The sequence below is a fragment of the Pelophylax lessonae genome (genome assembly GCF_965119305.1).
Source record: "Pelophylax lessonae genome assembly, chromosome: 2".
Taxonomy (NCBI): Eukaryota; Metazoa; Chordata; class Amphibia; order Anura; family Ranidae; genus Pelophylax; species Pelophylax lessonae.
The window spans coordinates 345,247,736-345,273,688 of record NC_138769.1 but is presented as its reverse complement, the minus strand read 5'-3'; the positions used below and the strand labels follow the sequence as shown (position 1 = coordinate 345,273,688).

Here is a 25,953-nt window from a genome sequence, read left to right as displayed (position 1 = left end):
ATTCTAGTCACCAATGCTACCTGGGGTTTGTCGAGCCCTGTACTACATCCACCTTTGCCTGTGGACACATACGCTGCAGGCCCCCCTCACAGTACCATGGGAATGTTTGTCTCTCCTTGTTAGTCTCCCAGTCATGATGGAAGGTGCTTATTAACAAAATGAAATAAAGATGTGGAAATGTGTACATGGATGCACTTTCATCAATTGAAAGTGGTGTTTGGCTCACTTTAACCTGAGTACTCACTACACAGACACACTCCAATATACTGCAGTAAAACTGCATTAAATGTGCATTAATGCACAGAAATATACTGCGCTAAACGGCACGTAACACACTGAAATATACTGCGTTAAAAGGTGCATTATACTGTGTTAAAGGTGCACTAACACACAGAAATATACTGCGTTAAAGGTGCACTAAAGCACAGAAGTATACTGCGGTAAACGTGCACTAACGCACAGAAGTATACTGCGGTAAACGTGCACGTTACATACAGAAATATACTGCGTTACACGGCACGTAATGCACAGAAATATACTGCGTTACACGGCACGTAATGCACAGAAATATACTGCGTTACACGGCACGTAACGCACAGAAATATACTGCGTTACACGGCACGTAACGCACAGAAATATACTGCGTTACATGGCACGTAACACACAGAAATATACTGCCTTACATGGCACGTAACACACAGAAATATACTGCCTTACATGGCATGTAACGCACAGAAATATACTGCCTTACACGGCATGTAACGCACAGAAATATACTGCCTTACACGCCATGTAACGCGCAGAAATATACTGCGTTACACGCCATGTAACGCGCAGAAATATACTGCGTTACACGCCATGTAACGCGCAGAAATATACTGCGTTACACGCCATGTAACGCGCAGAAATATACTGCGTTACACGCCATGTAACGCGCAGAAATATACTGCGTTACATGGCACGTAACACACAGAAATATATTACGTTACATGGCACGTAACGCACAGAAATATACTACGTTACATGGCACGTAACGGACAGAAATATACTACGTTACATGGCACGTAACGCACAGAAATATACTGCGTTACACGCCATGTAACGTGCAGAAATATACTTCAATAAATGTGCACTAATGCACTGAACTATAATGCAGAAAACCTGCCCTAACATAACAAACTGACACTAAAGTAAAAATGAATGGTCAGGTCACTACACTCACATTGACTGAACTATCACTAGATTCACACTAAACTGATATTCTACACTAACAATAGAATCAGTATAGCACACTAACTCTCTAGTAGCACTACACAGAGCCCTGTTCTATCTCTCTCTCCACGCTGATATCACACTACAAATGGTTGCCATTGAAAGAATACTTTTATAGTGTGGGGTGGGACTAAGAGCCTTGATTTGATAAGAGTCATCATTACTTTCTCCCAAAAATGGCTCCGACAGTGCTCTGTGCCCCGATTGGGCAAGCTTTCATTGCTTCAGCCAATCCGGGTTTCCAATACACTGTGCGGTGGCGCAGTGCATTGTGATCATTAGGCGGGCCTAACAAACGGTCGAACGTCCCAATAATTCGAGGGTTCGTCAAACGGGTGAACAGCCAATATTTGGCCCAAACCGTTTGCCCATCATTACTGTGATCACTCAAATGTAAACCCACCTAAATGGCAGTTCACACTGATGTGAGTCTGTTGCAAACTTGATATGTTACAAAAAGCCTAGATTCACGTCATACATAAACACATTGTGTTCAATGACGATCTTTCAGATCTATGCTTTGCGACGGCTATGCGAAGCAGCAACAAAAAGGATCCTGTGCAAGTTTACTGCGTTGCATCGCATGTTGTGTTCAAATACTTTTTCTGTGTAGACTTTTACATATTTACCCCCTCGCAGAAATCGCAGTTGCGCCCAATCCCATCCAAAAATGCATTCAATTCGATTTACCTTTAGTGCAAATCACAACGCAAAATTTCACTGAATTCCAGCAAAAATCTGCATGAAAATCGCACCCATAAGTGTTAGACTTAACCATAACGCATTAAGAATTTTTTTTTTTTTTATATAGAGGTCTAGACAAAAAAGACAGCTGAGGAGAAAAGAGAGAGTTTGGAATTTAGGGACAGTCCCTCTGAGTAGAGGCAGCTGGGAGTTATGCATATCTTCACGAATACACATCGAAGACCTTCTTGATTAATAAATATTTGCTGCAAACGTCCATTTGGTGACTTTCCCTCATTAGTAGAGCCGACCTCTGATTACTAGCAGCCATCTCGCTTAGCCGTCAGTGCCCGCAACACTGTAGAGGGGTGGAAGTGGGCAGGTTTATATACTCCTCAGGCCCCTCCCTCCTTCTCCACACTCCATCATGGCGATGCATAACAAGGCCACAACGCCTCAGATTCCAGATACCCGCCGGGAACTCGCCGAGCTAGTGAAGAGGAAACAGGAGCTGGCGGTAAAATGACTCTATTTTCTAATACCGGATCCTTTACGGATCAATCCGCTTTCACCGGCTAGCGGTCCGACTACATTTCCTGCGCATTATATAAACGGCACCTCTTCCTCTCGCGTTACCTTCAACTTCGCAGCTGGGATACGCGAATCCCGGCATCGCTACGTAACGTACGTAGAATGGAGTAGTTTGTATGGAGCTACGCCGTTAGCGTAGAGCAGCGTTTATAATAAAATGGCGTACGGTACGCTCTTGGCGTAGGCTCCGCCATCTCGTTGAATGGAAAGAGGGCGGTGATGGTGGCGGGAAAGAGAAATATAGGGGGGTGGGGACAGGCTGAGGGTAAAAGATGTTGCTTTAGGATTGAAACATATCTTATACAATGTATGCTTTGGTTTCATTAGTGTACTTTCTGTGATAGGTCTCTGCATGCTCAAGTGTAAAAGGAAAAGGCTTAGTATTTTGTGCATCAAGTGCACCTGTCTTTCCAGAGGTTTCAGCTGATATGTGCAGGCAGATTGGCCCTATGGGAAATACAATAAGAGCCTTTGGCCTGAGGAAATCACCACAGGGTGAACATGCCTTGTCTGTGCTTCCAACACACAATGTGGGATGAAAAGTCCAGTCCAGGTTGTGTATATGCAAACACAGGGCTGGTGCTAAACTATTTTGCTCCCTAGGCAAGACTAGCTACTTGCGCATGCGCGCACCCCCCCCCCCCCAAAACCACATTGCTCCTCCCCCTTGCACATAATGTGCCCCTCTTTAACCCAGCACTACCCTTCTTGTACACACTGCCCCCCTTTTAACCCTAGACCCCCTTCCTGTACATACTGCCCCTCTTTTAACCCTACAACCCCTTCCTGTACACACTGCCCTCTTGTAACCCTGCAACCCCTTCCTGTACACACTGCCATCTTTTAACCCTACAACCCCTTCCTGTACACACTGCTCTCTTTTAACCCTACAACCCTTTCCTGTACACACTGCCCTTGTTTAACCCTACACCCCCTTCCTGTACACACTGCCCCTCTTTAATCCTACACCCCTTCCTGTACACACTTCCCTCTTTTAACCCTACAACCCCTTCCTGTACACACTGCCCCCCTTTAATCCTACACCCCCTTCCTGTACACACTGCCCTCTTTTAACCCTACACCCCCTTCCTGTACACACTGCCCCCCTTTAATCCTACACCCCCTTCCTGTACACACTGCCCCCCTTTAATCCTACACCCCCTTCCTGTACACACTGCCCTCTTTTAACCCTACAACCCCTTCCTGTACACACTGCCCCCCTTTAATCCTACACCCTCTTCCTGTACACACTGCCCTCTTTTAATCCTATACCCCCCCCCCCATTCCTGCACACACTTCCCCCCTTTTAATCCTACACTCCCCTTCCTGTATACACTGCCCCCTTTATTCCTACACCTCCTTCCTGTACACCTCCCCATTCCCTCACACACTGCCATCATTTAACCCTACCCCCCTTCCTGTACACACTGCCCCCTTTTAACCCTACACTCCCCCCATTCCTGCACACACTGCCCCCCTTTAACACTACACTCCCCTTCCTGTACGCACTGCCCCCCTTCCTGTGTACACTGCCCCCCCCCTTTAACCCTACAACCTCTTCCTGCACACACTGCCCCCCTTTAACCCTACACTTCCCTTCCTTTACACAGAGCCCCCCTTTGATCCTACACCAGCCTTCCTGTATACACTGCCCCCATTAAAACCTACACCACCCTTCCTGTATACACTGCCCCCATTAAAACCTACACCACCCTTCCTGTATACACTGCCCCGCATTAAACCTACACCACCCTTCCTGTATACACTGCCCCGCTTTAAACCTACACCACCCTTCCTGTATACACTGCCCCCCCCTTTAAACCTACACCACCCTTCCTGTATACACTGCCCCCCCTTTAAACCTACACCACCCTTCCTGGATACACTGCCCCGCTTTAAACCTACACCACCCTTCCTGTATACACTGCCCCCCCCTTTAAACCTACACCACCCTTCCTGGATACACTGCCCCCCCCTTTAAACCTACACCACCCTTCCTGTATACACTGCCCCCCCTTTAAACCTACACCACCTTTCCTGTATACACTGCCCCCCCTTTAAACCTACACCACCCTTCCTGTATACACTGCCCCCCCCTTTAAACCTACACCACCCTTCCTGTATACACTGCCCCCCCTTTAAACCTACACCACCCTTCCTGTATACACTGCCCCCCCTTTAAACCTACACCACCCTTCCTGTATACACTGCCCCCCCTTTAAACCTACACCACCCTTCCTGTATACACTGCCCCCCCTTTAAACCTACACCACCCTTCCTGGATACACTGCCCCCCCCTTTAAACCTACACCACCCTTCCTGTATACACTGCCCCCCCCTTTAACCCTACACCACCCTTCCTGTATACACTGCCCCCCCCCTTTAAACTTACACAACCCTTCCTGTATACACTGCCCCCCCCTTTAAACCTACACCACCCTTCCTGTATACACTGCCCCCCCTTTAAACCTACACCACCCTTCCTGTATACACTGCCCCCCCTTTAAACCTACACTGCCCCGCTTTAAACCTACACCACCCTTCCTGTATACACTGCCCCCCCTTTAAACCTACACCACCCTTCCTGTATACACTGCCCCCCCTTTAAACCTACACCACCCTTCCTGGATACACTGCCCCGCTTTAAACCTACACCACCCTTCCTGTATACACTGCCCCCCCCTTTAAACCTACACCACCCTTCCTGTATACACTGCCCCCCCTTTAAACCTACACCACCCTTCCTGTATACACTGCCCCCCCTTTAAACCTACACCACCCTTCCTGTATACACTGCCCCCCCTTTAAACCTACACCACCCTTCCTGTATACACTGCCCCCCCTTTAAACCTACACCACCCTTCCTGTATACACTGCCCCCCCTTTAAACCTACACCACCCTTCCTGTATACACTGCCCCCCTTTAAACCTACACCACCCTTCCTGTATACACTGCCCCCCCCTTTAAACCTACACCACCCTTCCTGGATACACTGCCCCGCTTTAAACCTACACCACCCTTCCTGTATACACTGCCCCCCCCTTTAAACCTATACTGCCCCCCTTTAAACCTACACCACCCTTCCTGTATACACTGCCCCCCCTTTAAACCTACACCACCCTTCCTGTATACACTGCCCCCCCCCTTTAAACCTACACCACCCTTCCTGTATACACTGCCCCCCCCCCCTTTAAACCTACACCACCCTTCCTGTATACACTGCCCCCCCCCTTTAAACCTACACCACCCTTCCTGTATACACTGCCCCCCCCCCCTTTAAACCTACACCACCCTTCCTGTATACACTGCCCCCCCTTTAAACCTACACCACCCTTCCTGTACACACACTGCCCCGCTTTAAACCTACACTGCCCCGCTTTAAACCTACACCACCCTTCCTGTATACACTGCCCCGCTTTAAACCTACACCACCCTTCCTGTATACACTGCCCCCCCTTTAAACCTACACCACCCTTCCTGGATACACTGCCCCGCTTTAAACCTACACCACCCTTCCTGTATACACTGCCCCCCCTTTAAACCTACACCACCCTTCCTGTATACACTGCCCCGCTTTAAACCTACACCATCCTTCCTGTATACACTGCCCCGCTTTAAACCTACACCACCCTTCCTGTATACACTGCCCCCCCTTTAAACCTACACCACCCTTCCTGTATACACTGCCCCCGCTTTAAACCTACACCACCCTTCCTGTATACACTGCCCCCCCTTTAAACCTACACCACCCTTCCTGTATACACTGCCCCCCCTTTAAACCTACACCACCCTTCCTGTATACACTGCCCCCCTTTAAACCTACACCACCCTTCCTTTATATACTGCTCCTTTTAAACCTACACCACTTTCCTGCACACACTGCCCTTATAGACTACACCCCCCCCCCCCCCCTGTGCGTTGGGCTGTGGAGGGGGTGGGAGCAGGTGGTTCAGCAGCTCGCTGAGGCTGAGCCAGGTGCTGGTCCAGGGTTCTGGGTGGATCCAGACCATATTGTCATAATCTTATCCTGGCCTGGACCAGCTCTGTGACGTCTCCCGACAGCGGGCTTCAGGAGTGCAGAACGAATTGCAGTCCAGTGATCCACAGGAGAAGTAAAGCTAAACGAGCTGTTAACCTCTTCCCATCCAGTGTCATTAGCACAGTGACGGTGTATATTAGCACTGATCACCCCCCCCCACCCCCCAGCGTTCGTGTAAGAATGTCTGACGCACTTTCACTGTCCTAAGTCGCTGATCGCTGTCAGTATACAAAAATAAATAAAAGTCCCAGTATATATACCATAGTTTGTAGACACTGACTTTCAGGCAAACCAATCATTTTTTCGGATTTTTCTTTCAAAGACATGTCAGACATGTCATTGGATACAATGTGGTAAAGGGCTACTGTGATTGGCCCTTTACCCTGATCTAATTAGCCATCACAGAGCGTGCCGCCAGCGATTGGGAGAGGACATTCATGGACACCCTCCTGGCAAACTGCCTGCGCTGTAGCAGTATTTTGGCTATATCGCAGGCAGGAAGTAGTTAATCAACCCTTCCTATTCACAGGTGCATACTTTCCTCGCTCTAAAGGCTGTGGTTACACTGTTTACATCTAGCGCTGCAAATCCTTGCTGTCCTGGCCATGCCTGCACATTACACCAACTTAGACGTCTATAGGACAGTTTCTGATCCTCTCCAGCCAAAGCCCTATAGTAGTCTATAAGGGCTATAATGCACAGGTGTGGCCTGGACAGTGAAGTCTAGCAGTACTAGATGTAAACAAAGTAACTTCTGTCATCAGCTTAAGGTAAATATGCATCTCTTGAGGGTGAGCTATCCTATCACCACTTGTGAAAAAAAGCACATTTGAGGCTTGCAAGACTACTTAAAGTGGAACTAAAGTCGTGCTTTGAAAGACTCTGAGCAGGCATGAAATGTCTGTCCTGCTGTAAAAGAAACCTACCTGCATATTCGTAGTAGTCTTTGGAATGTGTGCTGAGGTGTTACAGTGCGACCCGGTTTACATTCCAGCACAGCGCCTGTGTGGCAGGATAGCGGCATATGATGTCGTCATGTGCAGGCCAATGAAAAAGTGCCGCAGCCCGACAGCCAGCAAAAGATGGGTAGAAGATGCCAGCGAAAGACGTCAAGACCGTTGATGGGGAAGTATCGGGGAGTTTAACTTCAAGAGCTCATTTGCCGGAGTGTGATGACCTGCATTTGAATCTCTTCTGTCAGCCATTGTTTTGCCTTGGCCAATACATCATCAGAAGAGAAAGGTTGGTTCTTGTAGCGAGGATCCAAAAGACATGCAGGCACAACATTTTTATTCTCTTCATGCTTCTCAAAACATTTGGTGAGGCTGTCCCTCATGGCCTGCCTACATGTTTTAATGCCACGTGTGTTGGGTCCTTCATTCTCTTGAAGAAGCATCTTCAGCACTCACACATGGGATGACACAGATGAGTCGTAATGACTCTCCTCTAGTGTCACCTCCTCTATGGGGAGGAAGGTCTCAATGACATTGGCTACAATGTCCCACTGATCAGCAGTAGGATAAGAATGTCCTCCAAGTCCATATTCACCTGAATATATGGTAAGAGCTCGCTTCTGCTCCCAGCATTCTTTGCAGCATGTGAAGTGTTGAGTTCCATCGTGTTGGAACAGCCTGAATCAATTTGTTTTTGGGTAAGCCAAGGTCTTCCTGAATGCACCTCAGTTGCTGCTTGGCAAGGATTGAATGGTGGAAATGGCCTGCACACTTCTTCATCATGCTAATTATGTCAAGCAAAGCTTTCTGGTTTGACAGACCATCATTTACCACCAGTTGGAGGATGCGTGCCATGCAACTGAGGTCTGACACTTCAAGTCTCATTCCTTTCACCATGTTCGCTCCACTGTCTCAAAGTATAAGCGTCACTCTGTCTTTGGCGATTCCCCTTTCTTGTAGCATGCCTAGAAACATTTCTCTAATGTGCTCCCCAGTGTGGGATCCTTGCATCGCTTTTGCATTCAACACCAAATGCCTTCTTGTCCATCCGCTGTCAATGAAGTGGCATGTAAGACTCATTAGTGATTCTGTTTGTCCTGACCAGCAGTCAGTTGTGAATGAGAGTGAGTTGCCAGCATTCTCTGGTTGCAGCATAGCCTTTACTTTCTCAATGACCTTTTGGTGAATCTTTTCCAGCTTTTCAGTTAAAAAAAACTTGTCACTCTTCAGTGTGTACCTTGGCTCAAGTATGGACATCTACCGGTTAAATCCAGAGTCAGACACTATTGTAAATGGCTGGTTATTATTGACCATCATCTCTGTGATTACTCTGTCCAGCAGTTGGGATCTTCCATCCGATTTTAGCCACCTGTTTTTTTTCTGAAATATATCTGTTATTGTTGCCTGGGATAGGGATGTTTCACCTTGATTCATTTTGTTTTTTCTGTCTTGCATGATACAATTCAACATGATGAACTCTTAGATGGGCCCAAAGATTTGACATATTTTTGGTTTTTGCAGTTATTGATCCCATGCTTACATTGTTTTTGCATGTGTTGCACACTGTTGCTGTTTTTCCTGGAGATGAGAAATAGTCCCAGACCACACTTTTAATTTTTCTATCTGCATTCATCTCCATTCAAATTTGAAAGACACTAATGAAATTGAATATAGGCTTAAAAAACTGGCTGGCTGGCACCCTTTGGTGAATGCGTGGCTGGCTGGCACCCTGTGTGGTGGGTGGCTGTCTGGTATAGGCCCAGGGCCTGTGGCTGGCTGGTACAGGCCTGTGGGTGTGTGCGGGTGGCTGTCTGGCACCGGGCAGCTGTGGGTGGGTGGCCGTAGTGGCTGTGTTAAACACACTGTGCCTTGTGACTGGTCACTGTACTGTATGATTGAGACAAAATCACTCGCTGTCCTGACTGTGCAGAGATTCGAGTATGTGGCCGCGGCGGCTGTAAAACACACTGTGCACACTGTGAGACTCTAAAACGAGGCTGACGGAGGCGGCCTAAGAAGGCCGCAGAAGCTGTCCCTGACTCCCAGTGTGCTGAGGCGCATGGCACAACATACGCGATGATGTCACGGCAATATCGGCAACCGCCAGGGCCGATTCCTATATACCGGGGAAAGTGCATATGGGCCCTCGATATATCGGTGTTGCCGATATATACACACACACGGCCTAAGTAAGGGCGGGAAGTGGTTTGAAATAAAAAAGTAAATGGAGCGATGCCCACTGCACTGCTCTTTGCCAGACCTTGCATAGACAGCTGCCTGCACAGTAAAACTCTGTGGGGGAGATTTACTAAAACTGGAACACTTAGAACCTGGTGCAGCTGTGCATACTAGCCAATCAGCATCTAAGGCTGGATTCACACTGCAGCACAGAGCGGCTTGCAGCAGGGGTCCATGTGTCCCTGTTTACTGTTTCAGGTCCGATTTCAGTCCGAATTTTTGGCTTAATTTGGACCTGAAACGGACCAGAAGACGCACAGGACTCATGTGTACTTCGCACCAGAGCTGCTCCAGGGATATGTGAACCGGCTCCATAGAGAGCCGGTCACAATCTCCTGACATGCGAATTGGATACGGGGAAAGCCGAACTTCCGAGGGGCGGTGCTGTCTCCTGGAAGTGGGGGAAGGGTATCTGTTGAAAACAGGTACCTTTACTTCCCCCGAAAAATGTAGCACCGTGGGGGGGAGCACATCAGCAGAAGTTCCACTTTTTAGCTTTGACAATAAAACCTGGAAGTTGATTGGTTTCTCTGCAGAGTTGCACCAGATTTTGCGCTTTCCAGTTTTAGTAAATCAACCCTAGTGTGTTGGTATGAACTAACCCTAAAACATCCACAACACATCTTCTGAGACCCTGGAAAGTGAAATGGTGGCAGTTGCAATTTTTGAAGGTTGAATAATTGTACCACAGTTTATATCTATATTTTTGGTATAAAATGCACTTAATTTTTTTTGCATACAAATCTGAACTATTATGCAATTTTTATTTATTTTTTCAAAATATATAAGGTGAGGTTGCATCGAGAAAATTGATGCATGCCTGTGAAAAACTACAATAACCCAAATTGTTCATAGGTGACGCTATAAAAACCATTTACAGGTCATCTATCCAATGAAAACTTTGATTGATGACCCTGGAATAATTGCTCTCACATTGGTGGGCACAGGGATACTCCAAGTGTGTTGAAATCATTATTATTTATAAAACTTTATTTTTTAAAGCCATATTGCATACTTATGTGGGTCTAGCTTGGCACAATGTTACTATGCATACTTTGTAATGCTGTAGCAGTTGTAGCCCATGTCCTGGATACAACTGTGTATGGTGACTCTTGAAGCACTCATACCAGCTGTAGTTCGTATGTGAATCTCCGCCAAATTCTTGAATGGCTTTTGCTTCACAATCCTCTCAAGGCTGCGGTTATTCCTGTTTCTTGTGCACCTTTTTTTTGCTACCACAATTTTTTTATTTCCATTCAACTTTCCATTAATATGATATGCTTGGATACAGCACTCTGTGAACGGCCAGCTTCTTTAGCAATGACCTTTTTGTGACTACCCTCCTTGTGGTGGGTTCCAGTGACTGTCTTCTTGTCAAGTCAGCAGTCTTCCATATGATCGGTGTCTTTTCCCACTGTGTTGATTAGATAATGTTTTGTGCTGCCTATTAATTCCCTTTTTTTTTTTTCCCCCTTCTTATAGGAGACCCTGGCAAATCTAGAACGCCAGATCTATGCTTTCGAAGGAAGTTATCTGGAAGATACCCAGATGTATGGGAATATCATCAGAGGATGGGACCGTTACTTAACAAATCAAAAGTAATATATTTTTTATTTATGTCTGTGTTATGCTGTGAAAGTTTGCATCATATAAATATGCACATATAATTTGGTACACAGAAGAAATTCAGGGTTTTATAAATGATCCGTTACTTTCCCTCCTAGTCGAATGACTAACACCCTTCCCAAGTCATCTTCTAGGGCAGCATTAAGAGAAGGCTTCTTCCACCTAGAAGCACATCACCCATCATTTTGAAAAAAAAGAATCCTACTAAGAGCGTTCATCAGCACCTCTGTAGTTGTAGTTCCCCCATTTACAGAACTCTGTGAATGATGCGGCTTGGTGGGCAGAGCCCCACACAGCCCTGTGTGTGTGTGGGTTTTTTTTTTTTTTTTTTATTGTGACAGCAAGTGCAAGGAGAAGATCCCTGGCCTGCTGGCACAATGGAAATTTGAGGGCAGTAGGGGGTGTGTAACATTACTAAAGATGAACTTCTCCTTTCTCACCTCACAAACTACATTTTAGGGCTTGATCACACCAGGTGTAGTGCAGTAACATATGTGAAATTGCGAGTTTTCCCGCATCGCACAAAAAATGCGCTGTCTTTTGCAGATGTGCACGGTTGCCATTAAATCTCACCCTAGACCTGAAGGATGCCTATTTACACATTCCTATCACCCTAGACCTGAAGGATGCCTATTTACACATTCCTATCAAATGCAACCCCCCCCCCCCCACCCAGCAGTTTGCAATAAAAGGATGGCTTAGGACAATACACCTACAATACTTGCCCGAGCCCCATCTTAATCCAGCGATATGCACGAGAGCAGTGACTTTTTCTTTTTTTTTTTTTTTTTTTTTTTTTCTATAATAAATCTGCCTTAAAGCATTTTTTACCCTTTACCAAATAAAATGGATTCTGTTCCCTTGTGCTGTGTTATTTGGCCCCCTGTATCGCCTAAAAAAAAAAAACCTGGCTGATCCTGCCAGTTTCTACACTCTACACTGCCCATGGTGTATCATGGCTGCTGAGCCCTGAAACTGTGGTCAGTGTATATGCCTCCATCATCCACAGCGATCTTCAGCTCTCCTCTGTCTCCCTCTGTCCATCTCCCCCTCCCTGCCGATTTCTACCTGTTTTCACAGCGCCTATCGGCACTCATGTGACTCCCGACTCTCCCCTCCCTTCCTCCCCAGCTGACGTCAGAGGAAGTTCTTGGCCCCGCCCACTGGAGATGTCAGACTGGAAGAGGCGAGAGCTGGGAGTCATGTGAGCGCCGATAGGCGCTGTGAAAACGGGTAGAAATCGGCTTTTTTTTTTTTTTTTTTTTATAAAGCACAGGAACTAGAAAACAGGTTGCTATCTAACTGAGGGGATGGTGTAAAGATACCATAGTGGCTTAACAACCACTTTAATTTAATATCATTTAAGTCTTATCATTTTTTTCTAAGTATACTTAGGAATTGATGTACTCTTTACCTATTGTCCTGCGGCACTATTGTTTTACTGAGGCCCAGAGGTATGTGTCCCTCTTTTATAATGATGTGCTTCATATTTCTAGGTGGGAGGAGCCTTCTCTCAATGCTGCCTTGGAAGATTGACAGAAAATGAGTTACCAGGTTCCTAACTTTTTTTTTTTTTTTTTTTTTTGTTCTCTTAGGAACTCAAACAGTAAAAATGATAGAAGAAATCGAAAGTTTAAAGAAGCAGAAAGACTTTTTAGTAAATCTTCAGTAACTTCTGCAGCTGTGAGTATTTAAAACACTTTTTGACAATTTGGGATTTATTTAGAAAGGAACAGCTGTTCACCATGAAGGGTGCATATTCACTCAAGTAAGGCTCCATGTACACGGGATGTTGTTAAAAGTCCCTTTGAATGCTGGAATTTTTAGGACGTTTGAAACGTCCGTTCGGTTGCGTTTGTACCCGCGTTTAGCGGGCGTTTAGCAGCGTTTGCGGGCGTTTGCGTTTAGAAGCGTTCCTAGAGGTCAAAAAAATTATTCCCCTTTAAAATGGAAAAACGCGAACGCTAAACGCGGGTCATCGCGTTCGGACGCGTTTAGACGCGTTTGTGCGTTTGAAACGCCGGGAAACACACCTTCTAACGCAAATAATTGCGTTCTAAAAACAGTCCCTGAACGCAACAGCCTGCAAATGACTGTAAACGACCTGATGTACATGGACAGATAAGATAAAATGTAGATGGGTTCAGGGGCTTCTGAAAAAAACGCCCAACTGCTCCTAAACGGCCATTTCCAGCGTCCCGTGTACATGGAGCCTAAGAGAGTCACAGAGAAACTGCCAAAAATATGACGGTTGTCTAGGAAAACATTCCCACTTGTAGCACTGGGGTGTTTTTTTTTTTTATGGTTTTTTTTTTTTTTTTTTTTTTTTTTTTTTTTCCCATTTCACTTTTTAGTCCACATTCAGCCTGTTAGCACACACATGACAAAGTGTGCTTTGGCAAGAAACTTGTGTTACCAAAATGCAACAGTCTGAATTGGCCCTAAATTAAAGAACAAAATAAGCTGCTTTTCCTGTGTTTGGTACTTCGGTGAGGTTTTAAGAAGACTGTTATTGATTTAGGCCCCGTTCCCACTGGGGCGACGCTACTTGCCGGGGCGACCTCATAGGTCGCGGCACGCTGCTCGCACCGCGACCTCGGAGCGGCCGGCATGGACTTCATAACATTGAAGTCAATGCAGGTCGCTCCAGGACACCCCAAAGTAGTACAGGACCCTTTTTCTAAGTCGGAGCGACTTGTGTCGCTCCTATTAGAACGGGTCCGCAGCTTCTCTATGGAAGGCGACCTGTCATTATATTAAAAGAAAATAATCATCTGATTTTTGTGAAAGCTTTTCTAACTGAGCATTCACCTGAAGCATGGCAGTGTAAGATCAACGTGTGAATAGGATGTTACCTTCACTTGCGTTGTGATTATGCAATGTACACCTGTTAGCCAGTTGCTTTGTCATTCTGCATTTGCATCCCAATGCACCTGCATTGAAGCACAACAAACAATAGCACGCTACTAGGCACCACATTACTGAAAATGCTGCAGTTCCAATTTTCAGCCCGTTGTACATTTGGTAACCCTTCAAGTGGTTGCAAACTCTTACATATATCCAGTGAAGTGACTGGCCTCCTCCTACATAAGTTGTGCCTGTTTATTTATTGGCAAAAATAAATTGGCAAAAAATACTGATTTAATTGTTAACGAGTATCAGAAATAGGCTTGGTCCTTAGGTGGTTAATATGCTACACTCAAAAGTACATGCAGAAGTCTATTTTCCATTAAAGGTTGTAATTTTAAAATGGATATAACCCTTCCTTTTGTTGAGCTAATGTTAATTTTAATGTTTTGATCCTTCTAATGAGAGAAAAAAAAAAACATGAAATTGGTGCTAAAGGTAACCTTTTTGCTTTTCAGGCTGTAAGTGCATTAGCTGGAGTACAAGACCAAATGATTGATAAACGTAAGTACTTTTTATGACTTTTTAAATCGCACAGATAATTTTCACACTTTTGCTTGCTGCATTCTCAACCTATCATTTTATATTTCTAAATTCATCTGCAAGATAATGAAAAAAAGAATCCAAGCCCCCATTCACATTGGAGTGACTTGTCATGTGATTTAACAGGTCAAATCGCATGGCAAGTTGCTCTCTATTGCCAGCAATCGCACTGTTCAAATCAGTGTGACGCCAACTTTGTGGTGACGCACCGATTTGAAAAAGTAGTTCCTGCACTACTTTTGGTGATTGTGGGTGCGATTGATTGAGGTGGCACTGACATGAGGCTTTGTAATTGTGCGATTTCAGATGAAGTTGCATGGTTTTAAAGCCACAGTTAATGTGAACGAGGGCTTAAACTGGCAGTGACTTCCCCGTAATCTAATCTCCCCATTTTATATGAAACAAAATAAACATACCCCATTATTTGTTCTTACTCCTGGTTTTGTAGGAGAGCCAGGCAGCGGAACAGAGAGTGACAATTCTCCAGACTTTCAGAATCAGGAGAATGAGCCTAGTCAGGATGATACAGAAGATCTAGATGGTTCCCTGTCGGGTGTCAAGCCTCAGAAAGCAGCATCATCGGCCAACTCTGGGGGGCATCACAGCAGTCACAAGAAACGCAAGAATAAAAACCGGCACAGGTTGGCTTAAGCATCATTTATGTAGCTTTCACCTCTTTGCTTCTTGTATTTGTCATGCAGCTGCAGTGTTTGCTTAAACATTCCTAGCACACTTTGCTGTAGGATAAGGTATCAATATGGCTCACATTGATAATTTGTTTCTTGTAACAAATTGTAGTGTTCCATTGTTGTGAATATTAGTAGACTGTTTTTTTGTTTTTTTAGAATATTTGTTTCATAGCTTTAAAACTAAAAATTAAAGATTCTGTTTTGGGCAAAGTGACCTTCATTGTCTTAATTCCTCCTCATCTGTAAAGATGATGACAGGTGACAGTTTGGGCATAATATATGTTTAATTACCACATTGAACATTCCCTGGCCTTTTCTGATAAGTGTGAACAGTCCAGAATGGATTTCTAATTTGGTTTAATTTTTAGCCATCACACAGGGCAAGAATAAAGTTATTCTGCAGAATATGAAATGTTTTGCCTTTTTAACAATTTTAAACCAGGTTTTGCTAAGAATAGTTTAAACAAATTAAAGCAATTTACCAATACCAGATTAGATACATTATGTGACCAAAAGTTTGTGGACACCTGGCCATCACCTCTATGATGGCCAGGTGTCCACTTTTTTGAAAAGGCTTTCCATAAGGATTTCCAGTGTTTCCTATAGTTATTTGTGCCATTTTGGCATTCCATTTATTCCAAAGGTGTATTCACTAGGATTGAGGTCAGGACTCTGTGCAAGCAGCTTGAGTTCTTGCACACCACCTCTATATACTAAGGGGGCGATTTATTAAAACGGGAGAGTGCAAAATCTGGTGCAGCTCTGCATAGAAACCAATCCGCTTCCAGGCTTCAACGTTTATTGAACAAGCTGAAGTTAGAAGCTGATTGGCTACTATACATAGCTGCACCAGATTTTACACACTTTTTAGTAAATCAACCCCTTTGTGTTTATGGATCTGGCTTTCTACGCAAAGGTGGAAGCTTGCAATTCTTTAGAATATCTTTGTATGCTGTATCATTAACAGTTCTGGAACAGTCACTAGAAACACCTGGACACAAGATTTTGGATGAACATCCACATCATATAGTAATATTGGGCAAATTTGATGAATTTCCTTGATCAGTTTAATATTTTTTGCAATTGAAATCTGGTTTTGTATAGATTTTTTCTGTATAACCTTATTATGGTGTGGTCTTTCTGACTCGGAGTAAGCTTAGAGGAGCTTCAGGCTCCTTCAGAAAAAAATAAGTCAGCAGCTACAAATACTGTAGCTGTTGACTTTTAATAAAAAGGACGCTTGCCTGTCCAGGGATCCAGCGATCTCCTCACCAGAACCAATTTTTTTTCAAGCGTCTTCGGGTGTAGGCGCCGGCATCTCTAGTAAGGGAAACAGGAAGTGAAGCCTTGCTGCTTCAAAGCCTATTTCCTACTGTGCATGCAAGAGTCGCGCTGTGCCTTGTGAATGGTCCCCTAGTCTTCTGGGACCTGTGATGTGTCCCAGGAGACTGTGAGGGAAGGCGGGGGGGGGGGGGGGGCGGCTAAACCTGTTAAAACCAGGTACCTCCCCCCCAAAAGTGCCAAATGTGGCAGTGGAGGGGCGCAAACAAGCGGAGCTTCCCCCTTTTGGGTGGAGCTGCACTTTAAAAGTGAGCAGCTACTGCTTTGCTGTTACTTAAGCCTACCAATGAAGTCTGGGAATACTTTAGTCATGAATTTAAATGTTTATAAAGCAAAGATTGTATACAGCTAGTAAGATTTAAAACCTTAGTCTAAAAATTTATAAACTTTAAAAAGGAACTATTTCAGACCATTATAGTTTTTGTATATCAGTGTTGTGACAGTAGCAGTAATTCCTGAAACTTAAAGGAAAACTCCAAGAAAACGACAGTATTTTAAATTGTACTGGCTACAACGTCTTAAGTAAAATAAGGTGTACATCACATTATGGTTATTTCTATTAATTACAATTCACAGTTTTGCTTATTACCAGAAGTAAAGCTATTGCTATACCTGGAGCTCTGAAGGCTTGGTGTTTTGTGAATGGGTTCACATAATTCAAGCCAAGAGGAGCGGGCAAAGGACTGCAGGATCTTGAGATCCAAACCTCCAGTTTCCGAGCACCGTAAGTATAGCGATAGCTGTACTCCCAGCACTCCATTAAAAGCCAGCATTTTTTTTTTTTTTTTTTAAATCAACAAAAAAGTCTTTATTGAAAAAAAAAACACCATATTACACATTAACAGAGAGCATGCGTGCTTGTACAGAAGATGCGCAACACAGTGCATAAAAGCCAGCACTTTTTTTAATGAGTGACCTAATTCCTGGAGTTCTTCAAAGCTGGATTTTTTTTTTTTTTCTCGTTTGTGGCAATGGGGATACAGCTCCAAACACATTAGTTATGTGCAATGATAGGTAACCTATAACCTTCAGGCTCCTCCTCCCTGTTTTCCCTCTCCACTATTTATATGGCTATTAACTCCCACACAATGCATTGCTTTTGCCTTCATTCATAAAATGCAATACATTGTGGGAGACTAATTATATGAGCATCCTGAACAGTGGAGAGGGCAGAAAATGAGGGAGTAGGTAGCAAATTTTTCTCAGTAATCGTAGCTGCTGTTAGCCTTCATAGTGCTGGAAGACAGCCGCTCAGGGTAGTATTCAGCAGCTATAAAGGAGGGACAGCAGGGAAAGTTTATACCAGAAGCAGCAGCCTGCAGGTACTGGGACACAGATCATTACACATAACTAATGTATCCCAAGAAAGGAAAAAACTACAGCTTTAAAAGTTTTTAAAAAGGCCCTCATGGTCTGCAGGATTAATGCTAACCTTGTTTACTTTTAAAGTTGCTGCATTAACTGAGTGGTGTGTGCATGTTTAGTGGCCTTTTCTATGATCTCTCTCCCAACTAAGCATACTCTTATTCTTTACTACCCTTCAGGAGGTAAAGCTAGTTATGCTTGTTGTCAAATATCGCATTGGGGTTATTGGCTAACTGCATCTACAATTGCAGCAGAACCTAGTAGCCACTGCAACCATTTTCTTTTAAAGTGAAACTGAAGGGCACAGCAGCAGGTACACTTTAATTCCTCACCTCTCCTGCAGCACAATCTTTTTTTGTTTTCTTGGCCCCCACCGCACCGCTCCATTCAGCTGTTGGGAAAATCTGCCTTGTGTAAACTACAAGTCACTCAAGTCATAGCTTACTCAGGTTTCCTCATGACAGTGCTGATGCTTCACGATTGGTCCAGTGCAGTCAAACATGCTCCTTAATAGCCAGGGAATTTATTTGCTTCCAGCATTCGATTGGATCAGTGCGGAAGCAACTGAATGGCAAGTATGTACTTCAGAGAAGGTGGGGTTTAAATCTAACCAGTTATTTTGCCTGCATATGTTTTTTTGGGGGGCCCATTTACATGTGTACAGTGCATAAAGGCAGTCCATTCATTTGGAACTGCTGCCTAACATACCAAAGATGGACCATTTTAGCAGTGCAAGGAGTGTTACCTTGCAGTGCATTTTTATGTTGAGGTGCCTTTTAAAAATCGAATGGCACTGCTGCACAACTTGCAGAATATGCATTTCAGTAACATAATAGTTTTAATCCAGCCTCAAGGTGGCCATTGCTTGACAGCTGTAAATATTTGTGTAGCTCCAGTTGTCTCTTGTACTCTTTTGTTTTTTCCCTCCCTTTTTATTACAGCATATGCAGCAACCCGTTTAAATCAAGCTAAAATATTAATTAACTTACGAATCCCATAGAATACCTGCATTATGGAATTTATTTTTGGTCAAATTGTTTTGAAATTTATGTTAAAACCCCTGCTCCAGCCAAAATATTTTGTGTTGTTTTTAGATATAGTGGAGGAGCAATAGGAAATCTTTCCAACAAACACTTTTTTTTACATGGTTTGGAAAGGCTGGAATATATAGCAAAACTTTATTTGCTCTCTGTGCCTTTCTAGACACTAAATTTGTGTTATCGACAGTTTCACTGTCGGGAAGAAAAAAAAAAATCAATGTTCTGGTTAAGGATATTTTCCAGTTTATTCATTACAGTCGTCTTAGTTATATTAGAGTCCCTCTGTTAAAGGATAAGGTAGCCTTTCTTAACATGTTACACCCATATTCAGGATGTAAAATTAAAAACTTGTTGCTACTTCTCCCCCCCCCCCCCGCTCTCTGTCACAATTTGAAAAAGACTTGGCCATGCAGGCAGGGCCGGACTGGCCTACTGGGATATCAGGAAATTTCCCAATAGGCCAGCAATTCCCCCTGCCCTGGAGCTGCTTGAAGGGCAGTGGCACTCATAAAAAAAAAAAATGGCTGCGGCCGGCCCAACATGTCATCTGCGCATGTGCCACTGCCGCTCGGGAAAGCCGTACACGCTCGGGCAGACGTGACGTGATGGTGCCGGGCATCACCATTTTTAAATGTAAGGCGCTCACAAATTGGTAAGACCCCTCCGCAGCCCCTGCCTCTCCTGTACCATGCCCGCAGCCCCTGGACGTGTCCTCCTGTACCATGCCCGCAGCCCCTGGACATGTCCTCCTGTACCAGGCCCACAGCCCCTGGACATGTCCTCCTTTTACAACTTTTAACCGGAATTTTTGCATACTATTTAGAAAGAGATAGCATTCAGTAGTATGTGATTACTACTACTACTGTATTAACAGGGTAGTGCATGTTTAAAATGCACTACCCTGTAAGTATAAAATTAGCACAAAGATGCACCGAAATTTCGGCAGCCAAAAATGGGTGTTTTCGGCATTTTGCCGATAGACAAAAAAAGGTAACAATAATGGCGCCAAACGCCCGCAATTTGATGTGATTTTTACTATGATTTTATTGTGCTTAGTAAGTTTTTCATAGGTCATGTGACTCAAAAACCGCATAAAAAATTTAACACGGGTGCGTTATTTCTGCATTGTTGCTGCATTTTCAATGCATTTCAACGGGGAGGTGCGTTTTTGGTGCGTTTTTTTTTCTAACTGACCAAAATGCAGCAAGCTGGATTTTTAACACTACAACAGATCAGTGTGAAGACACATAGAATTTATACATCGTGAATTTTCAGTTTCAACATCAAAACTTCCATTCGGTGCACCTCTAGTATAACCTACTACTGAATGCTATCACTTTCTAAATAGCATGCAATCAATCAGTGTTGTATTTTTTTTATATTGTAAATAATTAAAAAAAGTGTATGTATGTGTGTGTGTGTGTGTGTGTGTGTGTGTGTATGTATAATATATATATATATATATATATATATATATATAATATAATACACACACACACAGTATCTCACAAAAGTGAGTACACCCCTCACATTTTTTGTAAATATTTTATTATAACTTTTCATGTGACAACACTGAAGAAATGACACTTTGCTACAATGTAAAGTAGTGATTGTACAGCTTGTATTACAGTGTAAATTTGCTATCCCCTCAAAATAACTCAACACACAGCCATTAATGTCTAAACCACTGGCAACAAAAGTGAGTACACCCCTGGGAAAAAATGTCCAAATTGGGCCCAATTAGCCACATGTGACTCGGTGTTACAAAGTCGCAGGTGTGTTAAATTTGGTGTTATTACTCACACTCTCTCTCATACTGTTGACTGGAAGTCCAACATGGCACCTCATGGCAAAGAACTCTGAGGATCTGACAAAAAGAAGAAAGAATTGTTGCTCTAAATAAAGATGGCCTAGGGCAACAGAGATGGTGACCCTAGGCACCGCAGATGTTTTGGAACTACATTTCCCATGATGCTCAACTACATTGCTGAGTGCATGAGCATCATGGGAAAGTTAGTTCCAAAACATCTGAGGTGCCAAGGTTCCCCATCACTTGCCTAGGCTATAAGAAGATTGCCAAGACCCTGAAACTGAGCTGCAGCATGGTGACCAAGACCATACAGCGGTTTAACTGGAGAGGTTCCACTCAAAACAGGCCTCGCCATGGTCGACCAAAGGAGTTGAGTGCACGTGCTCAGTGTCATATCCAGAGGTTGTCTTTGGGAAATGGATGTATGAGTGCTGCCAGCATTGCTGCAGAGGTTGAAGGGGATGGGGGGGGGGGGGGCTGTCAGCCTGTCAGTGCTCAGACCATAGGCCACGCACTGCATTGAATTGGTCTGCATGGCTGTCGTCCCAGAATGAAGCCTCCTCCTAAAGATGATGCACAAGAAAGCTCACAAACAGTTTGCTCTAGACAAGCAGACTAAGGACATGGATTACTGGAACCATGTCCTGTGTTCTGATGAGACCAAGATAAACTTATTTGGTTCAGATGGTGTCAAGCTTGTGTGGCGGCAACCAGGTGATGAGTACAAAGACAAGTGTGTCTTGCTACAGTCAAGCATGGTGGTGGTAGTGTCATGGTCTGGGGCTGCATGAGTGCATAAGTGCATGATGTACTGTGACATACTGAAGCAAAGCATGATCCCTTTCCTCCCGAAGACTGACCCACGGGGCAGTATTCCAACATAACAACCCCAAAACCTGCCTTGGTAAAGATTAACTGGCCAAGCATGTCTCCAGAACTAAACCCTATTGAGCATCTTTGGGGCATCCTCAAAGGGAAGGTGGAGGAGTGCAAGGTCTCTAACATCCACCAGCTCCGTGATGTCATCATGGAGGAGTGGAAGAGGACTCCAGGGGCAACCTGTGAAGCTCTGGTGAACTCCATGCCCAAGAGGGTTAAGACAGTGCTGGAAAATAATGGTGGCCACACAAAATATGTATACTTTGGGCCAGCGGTTTAGACATTAATGGCTGTGTGTTGAGTTATTTTGAGGGGACAGCAAATTTACACTGTTATACAAGCTGTACACTCACTATTTTACATTGTAGCAAAGTGTCGTCACATGAAGATATAGTAAAATATTTACAAAAATGTGAGGGGTGTACTCACTTTTGTGAGATACTGTACATACATTTTTTTTTTTTTTTTATTTATTTAAACTCCTTTCGAATTTTCAGTTCAGGATGCAATTGGCCGGTTTCGGCACTAAAATTGTCATCTCAGTTCACCACTAGTGTGTGTGTTTTTTTTTTTTTTTTGTGTGTTCTTTCTTTAGAACTTGTGTAGTGGAGTTAAAGGATTTACCAAGAGTCCCAAATAGGTGACTTTGTATGAATTAGTTACAGTATAAATAAAGAAACTTGCAAACCACATGTCAGATAATGATCCTATGTAAAAATTCTGCTGACTGTGTTAATGCACAATCCACCCAGGCTCTTCTCACCTTACTTTAGGCCCTATGCACACCAGTGCGTGTTTTTTTTTTACATGGAACACGTTCACATCAATGCGTTTTTGTGCGTCTGCATTTTTGGAAAGGGTCAGAGACTTTTTTTAAACCGAAAACAGTGAATTTTGGGTTCAGTAGAGTCAAAACAATATGCATGTGAGTCGGCTCTTATTGTGAAAAAAGAAATATTCATTAGCTGTGTGTGTGTGTATTATATTATATTTATATATATATATATATATATATATATATATATATATATATATATATATATATATATATATATATATATATATATATATATATATAATCATAATAAAGTGCTAGTACAAAATAAAGCAAAGCATCACTCTCGTGAGAGTTTGTCAGCAAGGGCGGAGGGGGTGAGTCATAGGACATCCAAGGAGAGCTGCAGAGCTGGATGAGGGTGGAGATAACTGGAGACTGCAGAGATCCAAGAGTATTCATCAAGAGAGGAGAAATGTGCAGACAAGTAGTGGTGTGTGTGTGTGTGTGTCTGTGTAAATCCAGGAAGTGAACAGTCAGCAGCTTCAGCTGCCCACAGTTAAAATGGCTGCAGCCAGACTTGTTGGAGAGAGAGAGATTTCTGCAGCATATTTGGCAAGTATAGAATGAATGTATATATAAAATATACAAAGTGGTTGGAGGAAAGCTTCAGAATGGCAATTGTGTTTTCATTACATCTCATGTGACCAGACTGTAGTTCCTCTTTAAATACGTGTTTGTGTGTGTATATGTATATAAATTATACACATGGGGGGTGGTATTTGATCCCCTGCTGATTTTGTACGTTTGCCCGCTGGCAAAGAAATGATCAGTCCATAATTTTAATGCTGGGTTTATTTTAACAGCGAGATACAGAATAACAACATAAAATTTTAGCTAAATGCATTTCGATAAAGTTTTAAATTTTATTAATTTTTAATTAGTGAAATCTGTATTTGATCCCCTATCATTCAGCAAGTTTTCTGGCTCCCAGGTGTCTTCTATACTGGTAACGAGCTGAGATTAGGAGCACTCTCTTAAAGGTAGTGCTCCTAATCTCAGTTTGTTACCTGTATAAAAGATACCTGTCCACAGAAGCAATCGGATTCCAATCTCTCCACCATGGCCATGGCCAAGACCAAAGAGTTGCCCAAGGATGTCGGGGACAAGATTGTAGACCTACACAAGGCTGGAATGGGCTACAAGACCATTGCCAAGCAGCTTGGTGAGAGGGTGACAACAGTGGGTGCGACTATTCACAAATTGAAGAAACCCAAAATAACTGTTCTCCCTCTCGGTCTGAGGCTCAATGCAAGATCTCTCATAGAGCTTCACTGATCATGAGAACTGTGAGGGATCAACCTCAATCTACATGGGAGAATCTTGTCCACGATCTCAAGGCAGCTGGCTGCATGATCACCAAGAAAACAATTGGTAACACGCTATCCTGGGAAGGACTAAAATCCTGCAATGCCCACAAGGCCCCCCTGCTCAAGAAAGCACATGTTCAGGCCTGTCTGATGTTTACTAATGAACATATAAGTGATTCAGAGGAGAATTGGGTGAAAGTGTTGTGGTCAGATGAGACCTAAATCTAGCTCTTTGGCATCAGTTCAGCTCCTGGAGGAAGAATGCTGCCTATGACCCCAAGAACACCATCCCCACCGTCAAACACGGAGGTGGAAACATTATGCTTTGGAGGTGTTTTTCTGCTAAGGGGACAAGGCAACTTCACTGCATCAAAGGGATAATGGACAGGGCCATGTTCCAAATCTTGGGTGAGAACCTCCTTCCCTCAGCCAGGGCCTTTAAAATGGGTCGTGGATGGGTATTCTAGGATGACAATGACCCAAAACACACAGCCAAGGCAACAAATTAGTGGCTCAAGAAGAAGCACATTAAGGTCCTGGAGTGGCCTAGCCAGTCTCCAGACCTTTATCCCATAGAAAATAAAATGTGGAGGAAGCTGAAGGTTTGAGTTGCCAAACAGCCTCGAAACCTTAATCACTTGAAGAGGATCTGCAAAGAGGAGTGGGATAAAATCCCTCCTGAGATGTGTGCAAACCTGGTGGCCAACTACAAGAAACATCTGACCTCTGTGATTGCCAACAAGTGTTTTACTACCAAGTACTAAGTCATGTTTTTCACTTATTTAACCACTTAAGCCCCAGCCCTATTTCGGACACTTTTTGTTTACAAGTTAAAACCAGTATTTTTTCCTAGAAAACTACTTAGAACCCCCAAACATTATATATATTTTTTTAGCAAAGACTCTGGAGAATAAAATGTTGGTCATTGCAAAATTTTTTGTCACGCGGTATTTGCGCAGCGGTCTTTAAAACGCCATTTTTTTGGAAAAAATTTGAAAAATCACATTTCACTGCATTTAAAAAATACTAAACAGTAAAGTTAGCCCATTTTTTTTGTATATTGTGAAAGATGATGTCACGCCGAGTAAATAGATACTCAACATGTTACGGTTTAAAATTGCGCCCCCCCCCCGTGGGATGGCGACAAACTACGGTCAATAGAGATCTCAATCTGCGACGCTTTAAATTTATTTAACGGTTACCAGTTTAGAGTTAGTGTGTAGCTCTTTTTTTTAATTATTGCCCACGCTCTGGCGATCGCAGCGATACCTCACATGTGTGGTTTGAACAGCGATTTCATTCGCGGCTCTACTTGCGTATACGTTTTTTTTTCTGCGCGAGCTAACGGTGACGGGGGCGGCTACATTTTTTTTTTTTTTTTTTTTCCTATTTATTTTTTCTTTTTTTTTTTTTAACTTTATTACATTTTTTAAAAAAAAAAAAATAAAAATATGATCACTTTTATTGCTGTCACAAGCAATGTAAACATCCCTTGTGACACCAATATGTAGTGACAGGTACACTTTATGGAGGGATCGAGGGTCTAAAAGACCCTAGACCCTTCCACTACACTTCCTTGTATGCAAAACGCCGAAAACTGCATTTTTGCATACAGCCGTTTTTCAAATCTGCCGCCTTTTGCAGCACAGTAACCCGGAAGTGACGTCATGGACGCCGCCTCCGGGTTACGTCATCGGGGACCCGATCGATGCAGTTTCCGGCATTCATCGGGACTCCATCCAGCCGGCGGACGTGCCGGCTGGGTGCTCGGGGCTCCCGGTGGGACGGGAGCCCCGATCAAAGCCACGGAAGGCGGCGGGAGGGGGGGGG

General features: G+C 43.8%; 1 protein-coding gene across 4 annotated transcripts in view; it reads left to right on the top strand.

Moving 5' to 3' along the window:
• Positions 1-2,328: 2,328 nt before the first annotated feature.
• MEAF6 (MYST/Esa1 associated factor 6) overlaps positions 2,329-25,953 on the top strand; it is a 36,337-nt gene continuing 12,712 nt past the window's right edge. For all 4 annotated transcript variants that reach the window (XR_014224966.1, XM_082247259.1, XM_082247258.1 and 1 more), the window contains exons 1-5: positions 2,329-2,473; positions 11,261-11,376; positions 13,000-13,087; positions 14,770-14,815; positions 15,303-15,495. Coding sequence is in view for 3 of the 4 variants with exons in the window: in XM_082247259.1 (XP_082103385.1) it covers positions 2,384-2,473; positions 11,261-11,376; positions 13,000-13,087; positions 14,770-14,815; positions 15,303-15,495 (533 nt within the window). In the remaining variant the exon portion in view is untranslated. The remainder of the gene's footprint in view (positions 2,474-11,260; positions 11,377-12,999; positions 13,088-14,769; positions 14,816-15,302; positions 15,496-25,953) is intronic.